Source organism: Bombina bombina, chromosome 10 (genome assembly GCF_027579735.1).
Source record: "Bombina bombina isolate aBomBom1 chromosome 10, aBomBom1.pri, whole genome shotgun sequence".
Classification (NCBI taxonomy): Eukaryota; Metazoa; Chordata; class Amphibia; order Anura; family Bombinatoridae; genus Bombina; species Bombina bombina.
This window is the reverse complement of record NC_069508.1, coordinates 68,798,111-68,817,248: the sequence shown is the minus strand read 5'-3', so window position 1 is coordinate 68,817,248 and position 19,138 is coordinate 68,798,111. Positions and strand designations below refer to the sequence as shown.

General features: G+C 40.5%; 1 protein-coding gene across 1 annotated transcript in view; it reads right to left on the bottom strand.

The window, feature by feature from the left end:
* Positions 1–19,138, bottom strand: part of KIFAP3 (kinesin associated protein 3) — a 479,627-nt gene that overhangs the window by 389,773 nt on the left and 70,716 nt on the right. The window contains 2 exon segments of the mRNA XM_053693102.1: positions 4,299–4,423; positions 8,951–9,050. Coding sequence (XP_053549077.1) covers positions 4,299–4,423; positions 8,951–9,050 — 225 coding nt within the window.

The window sequence follows — 19,138 nt, the reverse complement described above, 5'->3', positions numbered from 1 at the left end:
GCTAACGCCGGTTTATGAAGCTCTTAACTACTGTACCCTAAAGTACACTAACACCCATAAACTACCTATGTACCCCTAAACCGAGGTCCCCCCACATCGCCGCCACTCGATTATTTTTTTTTTAACCCCTAATCTGCCGACCGCCAACTATGTTATCCTTATGTACCCCTAAATCTGCTGCCCCTAACACCGCCGACCCCTATATTATATTTATTAACCCCTAATCTGCCCCCCACAACGTCGCCGCCAGCTACCTACAATAATTAACCCCTAATCTGCCGACCGCAAAGCGCCGCCACCTACATTATAGCTATGTACCCCTAATCTGCTGCCCCTAACACCGCCGACCCCTATATTATATTTATTAACCCCTAATCTGCCCCCCACAACGTCGCCCGCCAGCTACCTACAATAATTAACCCCTAATCTGCCGACCGCAAAGCGCCGCCACCTACATTATAGCTATGTACCCCTAATCTGCTGCCCCTAACACCGCCGACCCCTATATTATATTTATTAACCCCTAATCTGCCCCCCTCAACGTCCCCTCCACCTGCCTACACTTATTAACCCCTAATCTGCCGAGCGGACCGCACCGCTACTATAATAAATGTATTAACCCCTAATCCGCCTCACTAACCCTATAATAAATAGTATTAACCCCTAATCTGCCCTCCCTAACATTGCCGACACCTAACTTCAATTATTAACCCCTAATCTGCCGACCGGAGCTCACCGCTACTGTAATAAATGGATTAACCCCTAAAGCTAAGTCTAACCCTAACACTAACACCCCCCTAAATTAAATATAATTTAAATCTAACGAAATTAATTAACTCTTATTAAATAAATTATTCCTATTTAAAGATAAATACTTACCTGTAAAATAAACCCTAATATAGCTACAATATAAATTATAATTATATTGTAGCTATTTTAGGATTAATATTTATTTTACAGGCAACTTTGTATTTATTTTAACCAGGTACAATAGCTATTAAATAGTTAAGAACTATTTAATAGTTACCTAGTTCAAATAATTACAAAATCACCTGTAAAATAAATCCTAACCTAAGTTCTAATTAAACCTAACACTATACTATCATTAAATTAATTAAATACAATTCCTACAATTAAACCTAACACTACACTATCAATAAATTAATTAAATACAATATCTACAAATAACTACAATGAAATAAACTAACTAAAGTACAAAAAATAAAAAAGAACTAAGTTACAAAAAATAAAAAAATATTTACAAACATAAGAAAAATATTACAACAATTTTAAACTAATTACACCTACTCTAAGCCCCCTAATAAAATAACAAAGCCCCCCAAAATAAAAAAATGCCCTACCCTATTCTAAATTACTAAATTAAAAGCTCTTTTACCTTACCAGCCCTGAACAGGGCCCTTTGCGGGGCATGCCCCAAGAAGTTCAGCTCTTTTGCCTGTAAAAAAAAAACATACAATACCCCCCCCCAACATTACAACCCACCACCCACATACCCCTAATCTAACCCAAACCCCCCTTAAATAAACCTAACACTAAGCCCCTGAAGATCTTCCTACCTTGTCTTCACCCTGCCAGGTTCTCCGATCGGTCCAGAAGAGCTCCTCCGATGTCCTGATCCAAGCCCAAGCGGGGGGCTGAAGAGGTCCATGATCCGGTCGAAGTCTTCATCCAAGCGGGGCAGAAGAGGTCTTCCATCCGATTGAAGTCTTCATCCAGGCGGCATCTTCTATGGTCTTCCATCCGGAGCGAAGCGGCAGCATCCTGAAGACCTCCTACGCGGAACATCCATCCGGCCCGACGACGACTGAACGACGAATGACGGTTCCTTTAAATGACGTCATCCAAGATGGCGTCCCTCGAATTCCGATTGGCTGATAGGATTCTATCAGCCAATCGGAATTAAGGTAGGAATATTCTGATTGGCTGATGGAATCAGCCAATCAGAATCAAGATCAATCCGATTGGCTGATCCAATCAGCCAATCAGATTGAGCTCGCATTCTATTGGCTGATCGGAACAGCCAATAGAATGCGAGCTCAATCTGATTGGCTGATTGGATCAGCCAATCGGATTGATCTTGATTCTGATTGGCTGATTCCATCAGCCAATCAGAATATTCCTACCTTAATTCCGATTGGCTGATAGAATCCTATCAGCCAATCGGAATTCGAGGGACGCCATCTTGGATGACGTCCCTTAAAGGAACCGTCATTCGTCGGGAAGTCGTCGGAAGAAGAGGACGGATCCGCGCTGGAGGTCTTCAGGATGGAGCCGGTCGTCATCGGATGAAGATAGAAGATGCCGCTTGGAAGAAGATGGTTGCCGGTCCGGATCTACTCTTCTTCCCGGATAGGATGAAGACTTTGGAGCCTCTTCTGGACCTCTTCAGCACCGGATGATGGATCGCCAGCCCCCGCTTGGGTTGGATGAAGATTTTGGAGCCAGGACGGATCGGCGATACCTGGTGAGGTGAAGACAAGGTAGGAAGATCTTCAGGGGCTTAGTGTTAGGTTTATTTAAGGGGGGTTTGGGTTAGATTAGGGGTATGTGGGTGGTGGGGGTATTGTATGTTTTGTTTTACAGGCAAAAGAGCTGAATTTCTTGGGGCATGCCCCGCAAAGGGCCCTGTTCAGGGCTGGTAAGGTAAAAGAGCTTGTAACTTTATTAATTTAGAATAGGGTAGGGCATTTTTTTATTTTGGGGGGCTTTGTTGTTTTATTAGGGGGCTTAGAGTAGGTGTAATTAGTTTAAAATTGTTGTAATATTTTTCTTATGTTTGTAAATATTTTTTTATTTTTTGAAACTTAGTTCTTTTTTATTTTTTGTACTTTAGTTAGTTTATTTCATTGTAGTTATTTGTAGGAATTGTATTTAATTTATTTATTGATAGTGTAGTGTTAGGTTTTATTGTAGGTAATTGTAGGTATTTTATTTAATTAATTTAATGATAGTATAGTGTTAGGTTTAATTGTAACTTAGGTTAGGATTTATTTTACAGGTAATTTTGTTATTATTTGAACTAGGTAACTATTAAATAGTTCTTAACTATTTAATAGCTATTGTACCTGGTTAAAATAATTACAAAGTTGCCTGTAAAATAAATATTAATCCTAAAATAGCTACAATGTAATTATAATTTATATTGTAGCTATATTAGGGTTTATTTTACAGGTAAGTATTTATCTTTAAATAGGAATAATTTATTTAATAAGAGTTAATTAATTTCGTTAGATTTAAATTATATTTAATTTAGGGGGGGTGTTAGGGTTAGACTTAGCTTTAGGGGTTAATCCATTTATTATAGTAGCGGTGAGCTCCGGTCGGCAGATTAGGGGTTAATAATTGAAGGTAGGTGTCGGCGATGTTAGGGAGGGCAGATTAGGGGTTAATACTATTTATGATAGGGTTAGTGAGGCGGATTAGGGGTTAATAACTTTATTATAGTAGCGCTCAGGTCCGCTCGGCAGATTAGGGGTTAATAAGTGTAGGCAGGTGGAGGCGACGTTGTGGGGGGCAGATTAGGGGTTAATAAATATAATATAGGGGTCGGCGGTGTTAGGGGCAGCAGATTAGGGGTACATAAGGATAATGTAAGTAGCGGCGGTTTACGGAGCGGCAGATTAGGGGTTAAAAATAATATGCAGGGGACAGCGATAGCGGGGGCGGCAGATTAGGGGTTAATAAGTGTAAGGTTAGGGGTGTTTAGACTTGGGGTACATGTTAGAGTGTTAGGTGCAGACGTAGGAAGTGTTTCCCCATAGGAAACAATGGGGCTGCGTTAGGAGCTGAACGCGGCTTTTTTGCAGGTGTTAGGTTTTTTTTCAGCTCAAACAGCCCCATTGTTTCCTATGGGGGAATCGTGCACGAGCACATTTTTGAGGCTGGCCGCGTCCGTAAGCAACTCTGGTATCGAGAGTTGCATTTGCGGTAAAAATGCTCTACGCTCCTTTTTTGGAGCCTAACGCAGCATTTTTTTGGACTCTCAATACCAGAGTTAATTTTATGGTGCGGCCAGAAAAAAGCCGGCGTTAGCTACGCGGGTCCTTACCGACAAAACTCCAAATCTAGCCGTTAGTAACTAAGTAAATACTTGAATACCCTCAACATACAGTATCTACCTTGTGAAAATGTGTAAGACACAGCTAACAAATAATATGCATTATGGCAAATTTCTGCTCTTTTCATTATGCAGAGGAATAATAGTGGAGCTTAACAAAACAGTGAAATAATATAGAAGTAATGCAACACAGACAAAGATCTTGTGTATTAAAGGATATCTGCTCTCTTCTTTTTTGATAGTTCCTCTTGCCACAGTTCATGACGTTTCAACTCATGATCAATTATATTCATGCAGAGGGCTCCAATCTTGTAGTGGGTGATTAGACCATGGAACTGAGTAAAGCTAGAGGGGAGGAAAAATGCATGGTTCAGAAATGTTATAGAAAAGAAAATCTAATTATTTTATACATAGGTTATTCAGATAAGCTCAACTAGTACCTGAAAATAATTAAGATACAAATAAAATAGAAAAGAGCATTCTCCATAGCAATATCATCCAAGTTGTGTTTAAAAAGTAGTTAAAGGGACAGTAAAGTCAAAATTTGACGCAAATCAGTCAGATCATGAAATTTTAAACAACTTTCCAATTTACTTTGATTATCTAATTTCCTTCATTCTCTTGGTATCCTTTGTTAAAAACCATACCTAGATACGTGGAGGAGCAACAATACACCAATCAGCAGCTAGCTCCCAGTAGTGTATTGGTGTATTGTTGCTCCTTCAACAAAGGATAATGAGAGAATGTAGCAAAGTTGATACCAGAAGTAAATTGGAAAGTTGCTTAAAAGTGTATACTCTATCTGAATCATGGAAGAACTTTACATGTTTTAAAATCAGGTCTGGGATCTAAGCAATATTTTCCAGGGACTTGAATTAATCACTTCTAATAAAGATGCACTGTAACTTACTTTTTATTCTAATATTATTTTTATAAAAATATTACATACAAAAAAAGGAGAAGAGAGAAAAAGCTGCATTTATTGGGCACACTCAACTATTATTAAAGGGACAGTATACACCAATTTTCATATAACTTCATGTAATAGACACTACTATAAAGAATAATATGAGCAGATACTGATATAAAAAAATATAAAACTGTTTAAAAACTTACTTAGAAGCTTCCAGTTTAGCTCTGTTTAAAAGGTTACTGGAACACCCACTGCAAGTGGGAAATAAGACACTCCCCCTCTCTTTGTATATGAAAAGAACCTTTACACAAACAGAAGCACGCTGGAGTAGGTATACGTCGGTATTCTCATAAAACTTTGGGGCTTGGTTAGGAGTTTAAAAATCAGAGCAATGTTATTTAAAAATAAGTAAAACTATCCATTTTAAAAAAAAAAAAAAACTAAACTTTATGGGCTATATAAATAGATAATCTACAAAACATTTATGCAACATGCGGCTGGCAAATATATAATATGGTAATTATATTCATAAATGTAAACGTTGATTCTTATTTGGCAGTTGAACAGCTCCTTTCTTAGAATCTAGAGTGACATAATTTTAGAAATAAAATTATTGATTTTAAATTATAACAAAGCTTCATTTTGAGATACAAGTAAGTTTATTTTGTTGGGCTAAACTTTTTTAATCAATATGTTTGGTTAAGGTGCTTTTTCACAATGTTTTGTAATCCTTTAACTACGCACAGCAAAAATCGGTATTTAAGTATACTGGATGAGCAAACAAAAAAAGCGTATATGAAATTGTATCTCTAATCCAAGCGTAATTCTGTGAACATTTTCGCACTGCAAACCTCACAGTTTTTTCTTGCAAACTAAAAGGTGGCAAGTTTTTCTTAAAACACTCAAAAACCTAAAAGACAAACGCATGCATGAGAAAATATAGGTGATTGTAAGATGCTATATGCAGAAAGCAGCGTAATGTGATTTATATTGGCTGCAGGATTTAAGTTTTAAAGTCCACCCCCTGTTCACTGCTAAATTCACTCCACAGTGCAAAGCTTTCCTTTTCCAGTGAGCTCTATTACTTTCAATAGGAGACCTCTCGCCACTCAGAGGGAACTGCCCATTTTTTATGTTAATACAACCAGGGCAGTCAAATCCTTCGAGGGTCAGCGAGAAAAACCACATCTGAAATTGCGAGATTTTTTTTTTATTTATTTAATATTTTTTTATTGAAGGAATTGCACAGACAAATACGCAAAAACAGTTTGCCCCAACAAGGACTTGGTATACAGCATATAATAAAACAAGTATTGTGGACAATTAGACCTGTATAAGAACAACTATAGAAATAATACTCCTATCAAATTCACAAAAAGTGTTCTCAAGTTGATGAATGCATCAGATGGATAAAAGTTGGAGAGCAAACTCAAAATCGCCCTCTTTTCCCTCAAAGATAGCTGAGGTCGCTTTTGGGCCTCTATGGATTAAAGGTACTATTCAGAGGGCTTTTAGAAAGCACAGGCCCAATCGAGGCCTGCGCTGATAGGCTCCTTCCATTGACAACTAGGACCCTAGAAAGGTCCAAGAGACTGAGAGTAATAATGAAGGAGATGATATACTCAAGCATAACAACATTAGATATTCCAATATTTCACATTGTATCAGAAAAGCGAACTGTAGGGACTGCATCTCACATAAGCTCACATACTAATGTAGAATGTAGTTGCTCACAAGAATACAAATATAGGAAGAACATTGAGGCTAAAAAACAAACAAACTAGAAGTTGCAGGCACAGAAGGGGTTATAGCTTTGCAGAAAAATTAGGCTGCTGGCTGGGCTACAAACTTCTGCAATCACCTGGAGGTGATTAAGTGCTTATTCCACCGTGATGGGCAGCGTATAGATGGAAGACACGTGAACTGGGCGTCCCAGGATCTCTGGGCTTTAGACAACAAAGTAGTAATTCAAGGGGGAGCATAGATATACAAGTGAGGTTGCAGATGCAGTAACTAATAATGATATACAGTCTGTAGATATTAGACAATGAATGACATTCATAATAAATTGTTACATTAAGGACATTCGAAGAGCCATTTTTACATTTATATGGGTACATTCTCTAACCTGGGCTCTACGAACAGGGCAGAGACTGCTCAACTCTGCCATATAGGAGCATAGAGGATAAATTATTTATCCCTTTACTACACAATTGGGAGAGGGGGGGGAAGAGGGGAAGGGAAAAGGAGAGGGGGTAAAAGTGAGGGAGGGAGGGGAGAAAGGGAGGGAGGGATAGGAGGAAGGGGGGGAAAGGGAAGAGGAAAGGGATGGGGAAGGGGGGGGAGTGGAAGGGGAAAGGGGAAGGAGGGAGAGGGGGGGCAGATCCAAAACATGTATTTAGGTCCCATTCTTGGAAGAAAAAAAAGAAAAAAACATGCTACCCAAGTGATCTCTAAAAGCAAGCCAAGTACTCTCTTCCCCACCAACACATATTATCAATAGGGGGCTGCAATATGTGAGGGGTAAATGGTTCACGATATATAGTTAGATTAGAGAAGAGCAAAGGGCAGACAATGGTAATTTTATAGATATAAGAGACAAAACAGTCGCATATTTAACACCAAAGGTAGCCAAATAATTAGAGAGGATAGAGGTTCTCACATCTCCACCTAACTGACAGGCATGAATATTGCTGGGGCCATAAGTTCACACAATTGAGTCTATATGTTCAGACCTAACGGTCGTCATGCAGGAGAACAAGTATAGAACACAGACACCCTGCTGAGCATGGCGGTAGCTGCGCAGATGACAGCCACAGTAGAAACGCTCAGCCCACACCGGTCCTTACACAGGGTTGTCTCACCGAGGTGTCAAGTAGGTCCAGAGGCTTCCAGCATGACATGTCCATCAGATATAGCCCCAGACAGACAATCATGCCAGAGTCAAGTTGTCCTCCATGTGCACCCATCTGAAGTATAGCGGCACAGTAGCAAGGGCTCCCACAGTCCCCCCAGGGTATCTGGACCCAGAGATCTGACCTGCACCGGGTCGCCGGTAATCCACAGGTCTCCAATTCTGTGATGTGCGGTAGGCTAGCCGGGAGTTGATCGATATCCTCCTGAGAATCACTGCGCTGCGCACTCAAAGCAGCATGGGGTGCCACCTCCGAGACTTCAGTAGCAACTGCTGCGTGGGTGTCCGCCATGATATATAGGAGGCGGTCAAATCTTCGGTACATCTCGCGATCAAAGTCCTCAAACCAATCCTGCAGCGTCGCAAACAGCCCCTCCATGGTCCCAGAAGCCCCACACTCCATCAGGTACCACTCCGCAAAGTCAGCACAGGCCCTCTTACTATCGTCCTGCCGCAAAAGACGTGGCATACGTTTCTCTCAGGGAGGCCCCAAGCTCGGCTAGGCCCCAATCTGTCACTCCTCTCTGGTGCTTAAAACCCTCTTATAGGTTGCTGATTAGGTCCTCAACTGATGCAGGGCTCACTTAGAGTGGGTACATCTCCCTTGTCATGCGAATTTGCTAAATTTTAACAGTTTTTTTTTTGTCATTTATTGCAGGAGCCATATTCAAACACGTCCTCTCTGTATGCAAGCTGGCTCCGCCCCGAAATTGCGAGATTTTTTTCTGACAAATTACAAATTTACTTCAATTTTACCTGCACCCTGCATAATGCGACAGCCATTAACCAATCACAACGCATAACCATATAATGTGAACTCTTGCACATGCTCAGTAGGAAAGTGTAAATATAAAATATTGTCCACACTTTAATAATGTAAGTAGATGACCTTTTTTTTCTTATTATTTAATTGCACGCTCTATCATGAAAATGTAATTTTGACTTTAGTATACTAATTAATGCATCTTTTGAAAATGATATCTTTTATGGAACAAAATAAGCCCGTTTTCCTTTCTGTTGACATGTCCGATACTATGATACTTACCTAGAAAAACAGAAAAATATGTAAATGATGTTAGTAGCAAGTTCCACACTGTGTTTCCAGTCCTCACGTAGAACTCTGGCTAAAGCCCCCACTGCAGTTTCTGGAGAAAGATCAAAGTTGTTATTTTCTGTTATGTTTTTTTATTTCAACATCTAAAATTAATTAGATATTGTCCTGGTGAATTTAACATTCTGCAAATATAAAAAAGTTGTATCAAACAGTCTTTGAAACGTACCAGAAAACCAAAAACAAGCTGCAGAAACCTCATTCATGCTCACATAATTGTCTTGGGCTTGTGGTAAAAATATTATATATTTCACAGAACCATTATGTTCTCCACTAATTATTGACGTTGCCGCACAAACCAAACCATCAGCAAGTTCTCTCTTGGGGCATGAACCCTCTCCTACAAACCATCACACAGAAAATACATTCTCTCTTTTCAGATTAAAATGTTCTGCCAACACCAATAAAAGGTAATCAGAATGACAATATGACACTTCATAAGCAGATATTACACTTAGGCATAGATGATCATACAAGTAAATGCTTTGGGATGTGGAAGAAGTTCAGTACCAATGTGATGCCTTGTATTTAAAAAAAAAAAAAAAAAAAAAATTTTTTTGAAAAAACCCCCATTAACCCCTTAGCTACCAGAGACGTTGCTACATACTGATTAACAGTCCCATGATGCTGAACCAAAAAAGGGCTGGCTGCTAAGCTTGCATTCCTGCTTTTTCAAATAAAGATACCAAGAAAAAACATAATTTATGTAAGAACTTACCTGATAAATTAATTTCTTTCATATTAGCAAGAGTCCATGAGCTAGTGACGTATGGGATATACATTCCTACCAGGAGGGGCAAAGTTTCCCAAACCTTAAAATGCCTATAAATACACCCCTCACCACACCCACAATTCAGTTTAACGAATAGCCAAGAAGTGGGGTGATAAGAAAGGAGCGAAAGCATCAAAAAATAAGGAATTGGAATAATTTTGCTTTATACAAAAAAATCATAACCACCACAAAAAGGGTGGGCCTCCTGGACTCTTGCTAATATGAAAGAAATGAATTTAGCAGGTAAGATCTTACATAAATTATGTTTTCTTTCATGTAATTAGCAAGAGTCCATGAGCTAGTGACGTATGGGATAGCAGATACCCAAGATGTGGAACTTCCACGCAAGAGTCACTAGAGAGGGAGGGATAAAATAAAGACAGCCAATTCCGCTGAAAAAATTAATCCACTACCCAAAACAAAAGTTTCAATTTTTATAATGAAAAAAACTGAAATATAAGCAGAAGAATCAAACTGAAACAGCTGCCTGAAGTACTATTCTACCAAAAACTGCTTCTGAAGAAGAGAAAACATCAAAATGGTAGAATTTAGTAAAAGTATGCAAAGAAGACCAAGTCATTGCTTTGCAAATCTGATCAACAGAAGCTTCATTCTTAAAAGTCCAGGAAGTAGAAACTGACCTAGTAGAATGAGCCGTAATCCTCAGAGGCGGGGATTAACCCAACTCCAAATAAGCATGATGAATCAAAAGCTTTAACCAAGATGCCAAAGAAAAGGCAGAAGCCTTCTGACCTTTCCTAAAACCAGAAAAGATAACAAATAGACTAGAAGTCTGTCTGAAAACTGAGTAGCTTCAACATAATATTTCAAAACTCTTACCACATCCAAAGAATGTAAGAATCTTACCAAAGAATTTTTACGATTAGGATACAAAGAAGGGACAATAATTCCTCTACTAATGTTGTTAGAATTCACAACTTTAGGTAAAAATTGAAATGAGGACAGCAAAAACCACCTTATCCTGATGAAAAATCAGAAAAAGGAGATTCACAAGAAAGAACAGATAATTCAAAAAACTGTTCTAGCTGAAGAGATGTCTAAAAAGAACAATACTTTCCATGAAAGTAATTAAATGTCCAAAGAAAGCATATGCTCAAATAGAAGCGTCTGTAAAGCCTTCAGAACTAAAATAAGACTCCAAGGAGGAGAAATTGGCTTAAATGACAGGCTTGATACGAACCAAAGCCTGAACAAAACAATGAATATCAGAAAGATTTAGCAATTCTTACTGTGAAACAGCACAGAAAAGCAGAGATTTGTCCTTTCAAGGAACATGCAGACAAAACCTTATGAAGAAACTATAAAATCCTAGGAATTCTAAAAGAATGCCAAGAGAATTCATAAGAAGAGCATCATGAGATGTAAATCTTCCAAACTCGATAACAGAATTTATGTTTACCTGATAAATTACTTTCTCCAACGGTGTGTCCGGTCCACGGCGTCATCCTTACTTGTGGGATATTCTCTTCCCCAACAGGAAATGGCAAAGAGCCCAGCAAAGCTGGTCACATGATCCCTCCTAGGCTCCGCCTACCCCAGTCATTCGACCGACGTTAAGGAGGAATATTTGCATAGGAGAAACCATATGGTACCGTGGTGACTGTAGTTAAAGAAAATAAATTATCAGACCTGATTAAAAAAACCAGGGCGGGCCGTGGACCGGACACACCGTTGGAGAAAGTAATTTATCAGGTAAACATAAATTCTGTTTTCTCCAACATAGGTGTGTCCGGTCCACGGCGTCATCCTTACTTGTGGGAACCAATACCAAAGCTTTAGGACACGGATGAAGGGAGGGAGCAAATCAGGTCACCTAAATGGAAGGCACCACGGCTTGCAAAACCTTTCTCCCAAAAATAGCCTCAGAAGAAGCAAAAGTATCAAACTTGTAAAATTTGGTAAAAGTGTGCAGTGAAGACCAAGTCGCTGCCCTACATATCTGATCAACAGAAGCCTCGTTCTTGAAGGCCCATGTGGAAGCCACAGCCCTAGTGGAATGAGCTGTGATTCTTTCGGGAGGCTGCCGTCCGGCAGTCTCGTAAGCCAATCTGATGATGCTTTTAATCCAAAAAGAGAGAGAGGTAGAAGTTGCTTTTTGACCTCTCCTTTTACCAGAATAAACAACAAACAAGGAAGATGTTTGTCTAAAATCCTTTGTAGCATCTAAATAGAATTTTAGAGCGCGAACAACATCCAAATTGTGCAACAAACGTTCCTTCTTTGAAACTGGTTTCGGACACAGAGAAGGTACGATAATCTCCTGGTTAATGTTTTTGTTAGAAACAACTTTTGGAAGAAAACCAGGTTTAGTACGTAAAACCACCTTATCTGCATGGAACACCAGATAAGGAGGAGAACACTGCAGAGCAGATAATTCTGAAACTCTTCTAGCAGAAGAAATTGCAACTAAAAACAAAACTTTCCAAGATAATAACTTAATATCAACGGAATGCAAGGGTTCAAACGGAACCCCCTGAAGAACTGAAAGAACTAAATTGAGACTCCAAGGAGGAGTCAAAGGTTTGTAAACAGGCTTAATTCTAACCAGAGCCTGAACAAAGGCTTGAACATCTGGCACAGCGGCCAGCTTTTTGTGAAGTAACACAGACAAGGCAGAAATCTGTCCCTTCAGGGAACTTGCAGATAATCCTTTTTCCAATCCTTCTTGAAGGAAGGATAGAATCCTAGGAATCTTAACCTTGTCCCAAGGGAATCCTTTAGATTCACACCAACAGATATATTTTTTCCAAATTTTGTGGTAAATCTTTCTAGTTACAGGCTTTCTGGCCTGAACAAGAGTATCGATAACAGAATCTGAGAATCCTCGCTTCGATAAGATCAAGCGTTCAATCTCCAAGCAGTCAGCTGGAGTGAAACCAGATTCGGATGTTCGAACGGACCCTGAACAAGAAGGTCTCGTCTCAAAGGTAGCTTCCAAGGAGGAGCCGATGACATATTCACCAGATCTGCGTACCAAGTCCTGCGTGGCCACGCAGGAGCTATCAAGATCACCGACGCCCTCTCCTGATTGATCCTGGCTACCAGCCTGGGGATGAGAGGAAACGGCGGGAACACATAAGCTAGTTTGAAGGTCCAAGGTGCTACTAGTGCATCCACTAGAGCCGCCTTGGGATCCCTGGATCTGGACCCGTAGCAAGGAACTTTGAAGTTCTGACGAGAGGCCATCAGATCCATGTCTGGAATGCCCCACAGCTGAGTGACTTGGGCAAAGATTTCCGGATGGAGTTCCCACTCCCCCGGATGCAATGTCTGACGACTCAGAAAATCCGCTTCCCAATTTTCCACTCCTGGGATGTGGATAGCAGACAGGTGGCAGGAGTGAGACTCCGCCCATAGAATGATTTTGGTCACTTCTTCCATCGCCAGGGAACTCCTTGTTCCCCCCTGATGGTTGATGTACGCAACAGTTGTCATGTTGTCTGATTGAAACCGTATGAACTTGGCCCTCGCTAGCTGAGGCCAAGCCTTGAGAGCATTGAATATCGCTCTCAGTTCCAGAATATTTATCGGTAGAAGAGATTCTTCCCGAGACCAAAGACCCTGAGCTTTCAGGGATCCCCAGACCGCGCCCCAGCCCATCAGACTGGCGTCGGTCGTGACAATGACCCACTCTGGTCTGCGGAATGTCATCCCTCGTGACAGGTTGTCCAGGGACAGCCACCAACGGAGTGAGTCTCTGGTCCTCTGATTTACTTGTATCTTCGGAGACAAGTCTGTATAGTCCCCATTCCACTGACTGAGCATGCACAGTTGTAATGGTCTTAGATGAATGCGTGCAAAAGGAACTATGTCCATTGCCGCTACCATCAACCCGATCACTTCCATGCACTGAGCTATGGAAGGAAGAGGAACGGAATGGAGTATCCGACAAGAGTCTAGAAGTTTTGTTTTTCTGGCCTCTGTCAGAAAAATCCTCATTTCTAAGGAGTCTATTATTGTTCCCAAGAAGGGAACCCTTGTTGACGGAGATAGAGAACTCTTTTCCACGTTCACTTTCCATCCGTGAGATCTGAGAAAGGCCAGGACAATGTCCGTGTGAGCCTTTGCTTGAGGAAGGGACGACGCTTGAATCAGAATGTCGTCCAAGTAAGGTACTACAGCAATGCCCCTTGGTCTTAGCACAGCTAGAAGGGACCCTAGTACCTTTGTGAAAATCCTTGGAGCAGTGGCTAATCCGAAAGGAAGCGCCACGAACTGGTAATGTTTGTCCAGGAATGCGAACCTCAGGAACCGATGATGTTCCTTGTGGATAGGAATATGTAGATACGCATCCTTTAAATCCACCGTGGTCATGAATTGACCTTCCTGGATGGAAGGAAGAATAGTTCGAATGGTTTCCATCTTGAACGATGGAACCTTGAGAAACTTGTTTAAGATCTTGAGATCTAAGATTGGTCTGAACGTTCCCTCTTTTTTGGGAACTATAAACAGATTGGAGTAGAACCCCATCCCTTGTTCTCTTAATGGAACGGGATGAATCACTCCCATTTTTAACAGGTCTTCTACACAATGTAAGAATGCCTGTCTTTTTATGTGGTCTGAAGACAACTGAGACCTGTGGAACCTCCCCCTTGGGGGAAGTCCCTTGAATTCCAGAAGATAACCTTGGGAGACTATTTCTAGCGCCCAAGGATCCAGAACATCTCTTGCCCAAGCCTGAGCGAAGAGAGAGAGTCTGCCCCCCACCAGATCCGGTCCCGGATCGGGGGCCAACATTTCATGCTGTCTTGGTAGCAGGTTTCTTGGCCTGCTTTCCCTTGTTCCAGCCTTGCATTGGTCTCCAAGCTGGCTTGGCTTGAGAAGTATTACCCTCTTGCTTAGAGGACGTAGCACTTTGGGCTGGTCCGTTTCTACGAAAGGGACGAAAATTAGGTTTATTTTTTGCCTTGAAAGGCCGATCCTGAGGAAGGGCGTGGCCCTTACCCCCAGTGATATCCGAGATAATCTCTTTCAAGTCAGGGCCAAACAGCGTTTTCCCCTTGAAAGGAATGTTAAGTAGCTTGTTCTTGGAAGACGCATCAGCCGACCAAGATTTCAACCAAAGCGCTCTGCGCGCCACAATAGCAAACCCAGAATTCTTAGCCGCTAACCTAGCCAATTGCAAAGTGGCGTCTAGGGTGAAAGAATTAGCCAATTTGAGAGCATTGATTCTGTCCATAATCTCCTCATAAGGAGGAGAATCACTGTCGACCGCCTTTATCAGCTCATCGAACCAGAAACATGCGGCTGTAGCGACAGGGACAATGCATGAAATTGGTTGTAGAAGGTAACCCTGCTGAACAAACATCTTTTTAAGCAAACCTTCTAATTTTTTATCCATAGGATCTTTGAAAACACAACTATCCTCTATGGGTATAGTGGTGCGTTTGTTTAAAGTGGAAACCGCTCCCTCGACCTTGGGGACTGTCTGCCATAAGTCCTTTCTGGGGTCGACCATAGGAAACAATTTTTTAAATATGGGGGGAGGGACGAAAGGAATACCGGGCCTTTCCCATTCTTTATTAACAATGTCCGCCACCCGCTTGGGTATAGGAAAAGCTTCTGGGAGCCCCGGCACCTCTAGGAACTTGTCCATTTTACATAGTTTCTCTGGGATGACCAACTTGTCACAATCATCCAGAGTGGATAATACCTCCTTAAGCAGAATGCGGAGATGTTCCAACTTAAATTTAAATGCAATCACATCAGGTTCAGCTTGTTGAGAAATGTTCCCTGAATCAGTAATTTCTCCCTCAGACAAAACCTCCCTGGCCCCATCAGACTGAGTTAGGGGCCCTTCAGAAATATTAATATCAGCGTCGTCATGCTCTTCAGTATCTAAAACAGAGCAGTCGCGCTTACGCTGATAAGTGTTCATTTTGGCTAAAATGTTTTTGACAGAATTATCCATTACAGCCGTTAATTGTTGCATAGTAAGGAGTATTGGCGCGCTAGATGTACTAGGGGCCTCCTGAGTGGGCAAGACTCGTGTAGACGAAGGAGGGAATGATGCAGTACCATGCTTACTCCCCTCACTTGAGGAATCATCTTGGGCATCATTGTCATTGTCACATAAATCACATTTATTTAAATGAATAGGAATGCTGGCTTCCCCACATTCAGAACACAGTCTATCTGGTAGTTCAGACATGTTAAACAGGCATAAACTTGATAACAAGTACAAAAAACGTTTTAAAATAAAACCGTTACTGTCACTTTAAAATTTTAAACTGAACACACTTTATTACTGCAAATGCGAAAAAACATGAAGGAATTGTTCAAAATTTACCAAATTTTCACCACAGTGTCTTAAAGCCTTAAAAGTATTGCACACCAAATTTGGAAGCTTTAACCCTTAAAATAACGGAACCGGAGCCGTTTTGAACTTTAACCCCTTTACAGTCCCTGGTATCTGCTTTGCTGAGACCCAACCAAGCCCCAAGGGGAATACGATACCAAATGACGCCTTCAGAAAGTCTTTTCTAAGTATCAGAGCTCCTCTCACATGCGACTGCATGCCATGCCTCTCAAAAACAAGTGCGCAACACCGGCGCGAAAATGAGGCTCTGCCTATGCTTTGGGAAAGCCCCTAAAGAATAAGGTGTCTAAAACAGTGCCTGCCGATATTATTATATCAAAATACCCAGATAAAATGATTCCTCAAGGCTAAATATGTGTCTACAGTCTTAATAAGCCCTTTTTGAAGCCCTTATTTACAATCGTAATAAACATGGCTTACCGGATCCCAGAGGGAAAATGACAGCTTCCAGCATTACATCGTCTTGTTAGAATGTGTCATACCTCAAGCAGCAAGAGACTGCTCACTGTTCCCCCAACTGAAGTTAATTGCTCTCAACAGTCCTGTGTGGAACAGCCATGGATTTTAGTGACGGTTGCTAAAATCATTTTCCTCATACAAACAGAAATCTTCATCTCTTTTCTGTTTCTGAGTAAATAGTACATACCAGCACTATTTCAAAATAACAAACTCTTGATTGAATAATAAAAACTACAGTTAAACACTAAAAAACTCTAAGCCATCTCCGTGGAGATGTTGCCTGTACAACGGCAAAGAGAATGACTGGGGTAGGCGGAGCCTAGGAGGGATCATGTGACCAGCTTTGCTGGGCTCTTTGCCATTTCCTGTTGGGGAAGAGAATATCCCACAAGTAAGGATGACGCCGTGGACCGGACACACCTATGTTGGAGAAAATAGTATTAATCACTGAGTCAGAGAAACTTCTATGACTAAGTACCAAGCGTTAAATTTTCATACCATCAAATTAATAGTTTGAATTCCTGATGAAAAAACCGAATGTTAAGATATAAGGTCTGGCCTTAATGGAAGTAACCAAGATTGGCAACTGGACATCCGAACAAGAACCATATACCAAAACCTGTGTGGCCATGCTGGAGCCACCAGCCACACCAAAGATTGGTCTCTGATGATTTAGAAAATCACTCTAAAAAGAAGAACCAGAGATGAAAAAATATAGGCAGATTGATAATTCCAAAGAAGTGTTAATGCATACACTACTTCCGCCTGAAGATCCCAGGACCTGAATAGGCCCCTGGGAAGTTCCTTGTCTAGATGAGATGCCATCAGATCTATTTCTGGAAGCCATCACATCTGAAAAAATTAAAAACATATCTGGGTAAAGAGACCATTCTCCCGGATGTAAAGCTTGATTAACAGAGATAATCCGCTTCCCAATTGTCTATAACTGGGAAAAAGACCACAGAAATTAGATAGGAGCTGGATTTAGTCCAAGCAAATATCCGAGATACTTCTGTCACAGCCTAAAGACTGATAGTCCCACCCTGATGATTGACATACGCCACAGTTGTGACATTGTCTGTCTGAAAAAAACGTCTCTTCTTCAAAAAGAAACCAAACTGAAGAACTCTGAGAATGCACGGAGTTCCAAAATATCAAATGGTAATCTCGCCTCCTGAGATTTCCAAACCCCTTGTGCAGACAGAGATCCTCAGACAGCCTCCCAACCTAAAAGACTCGCATCTGTAAAGATCATGGTCCAGGTTGAAAGAACCGAAGAGACCTGTAGAACTAAATGATGGTGATCTTAACCACCGAATCAAAGATAGTTAAACATTAGGATTCAAAGATATAAAAAGTGATATCCTAGAATCCCTGCACGAGTATTCAGCATAAAAAGCTGGAAAGGTTTCCTATGAAATGAGCAAAGGGAATCAAATCCAATGCTGCAGCCATGAAACCTAAAACTTCCATGCATATATAGCAACTTGAAGGAAATAATAGAGACTGAAGGTTCCGACAAACGGAACCCAATAAACTTGTCACTTGTCTGTTGTCTGTTAGAGACAAAAACATTGACACAATCTATCTGGAAACCTAAAAAAGGTGACACTTGTGTGAGAAATCAAGGAGCTTTTGATAAAAAGATCCTCTAACCATGTCTTGAAGAAACAACAAAGTTGAATCGTATGAGATTCCGCAGAACGAAAAAGACTGAGCCAGTACCACGATACCGTCCAAAAAAGGAACACTGAGAACCTTGAAAAGATTCTTAGAGCTGTCGCTAGACCAGAAGGAAAAGCAACAAATTGGTAATGCTTGTCAAAAAAAGAGAATCTCAGAAAATAAAAATAATCTGAATGAAAACAGAAAATGAAGATATGCATCTATTGTATCTATTGTAAACAAATAATGCCATCACTGACCAAAAAGGCAGAATAGACCATACAAACACCATTCTAAAAGATTGTACACTTATATGACAATTCAAAAAGGTTTTCTATCTTTGGAACAATGAATAGTCTTGAATAAAACCCCAAAACCCAGTTCCTAAAATGAAACTGGAAAAAATACCCCAGAAAACTCCAGGTCTGAGACACACTTCAGGAAAGTGATAGTCTTACTGGAATAGCTGGAATATGATAGAGAAAAAAAGACTTCTCACAGACGGTTTTACTCTGAAACTTATTCTGTACCCAAAGTTTAAGAAGTTTGGACCGAATAGAACCAAACAAATTTCAAAAAAGTCTTAACCTGCCCCTTACCAGCCAAGCTGGAATAATAATCGCACCTACATGCAAATTTAGGGAGCTGACTTAAAACTTTTAAAAGGCTTAATTGAAAGAAGAAAAAAACTTCCAATTATAAACATGTTACTTGAGGAAGAATTCCGGATTCCGTTCCTTAGTAAGAACAGAAAACTAATATAAGCTTAAAGTTTTAGTCTTAGAACTCAATCTTGAAGCCCAGAGTAACAGTTAAATAATTTAATCCAATTATGAACCAAATAATTGAATATCTTGGAAAAAAAGAAATATGGATTTTAGAAATC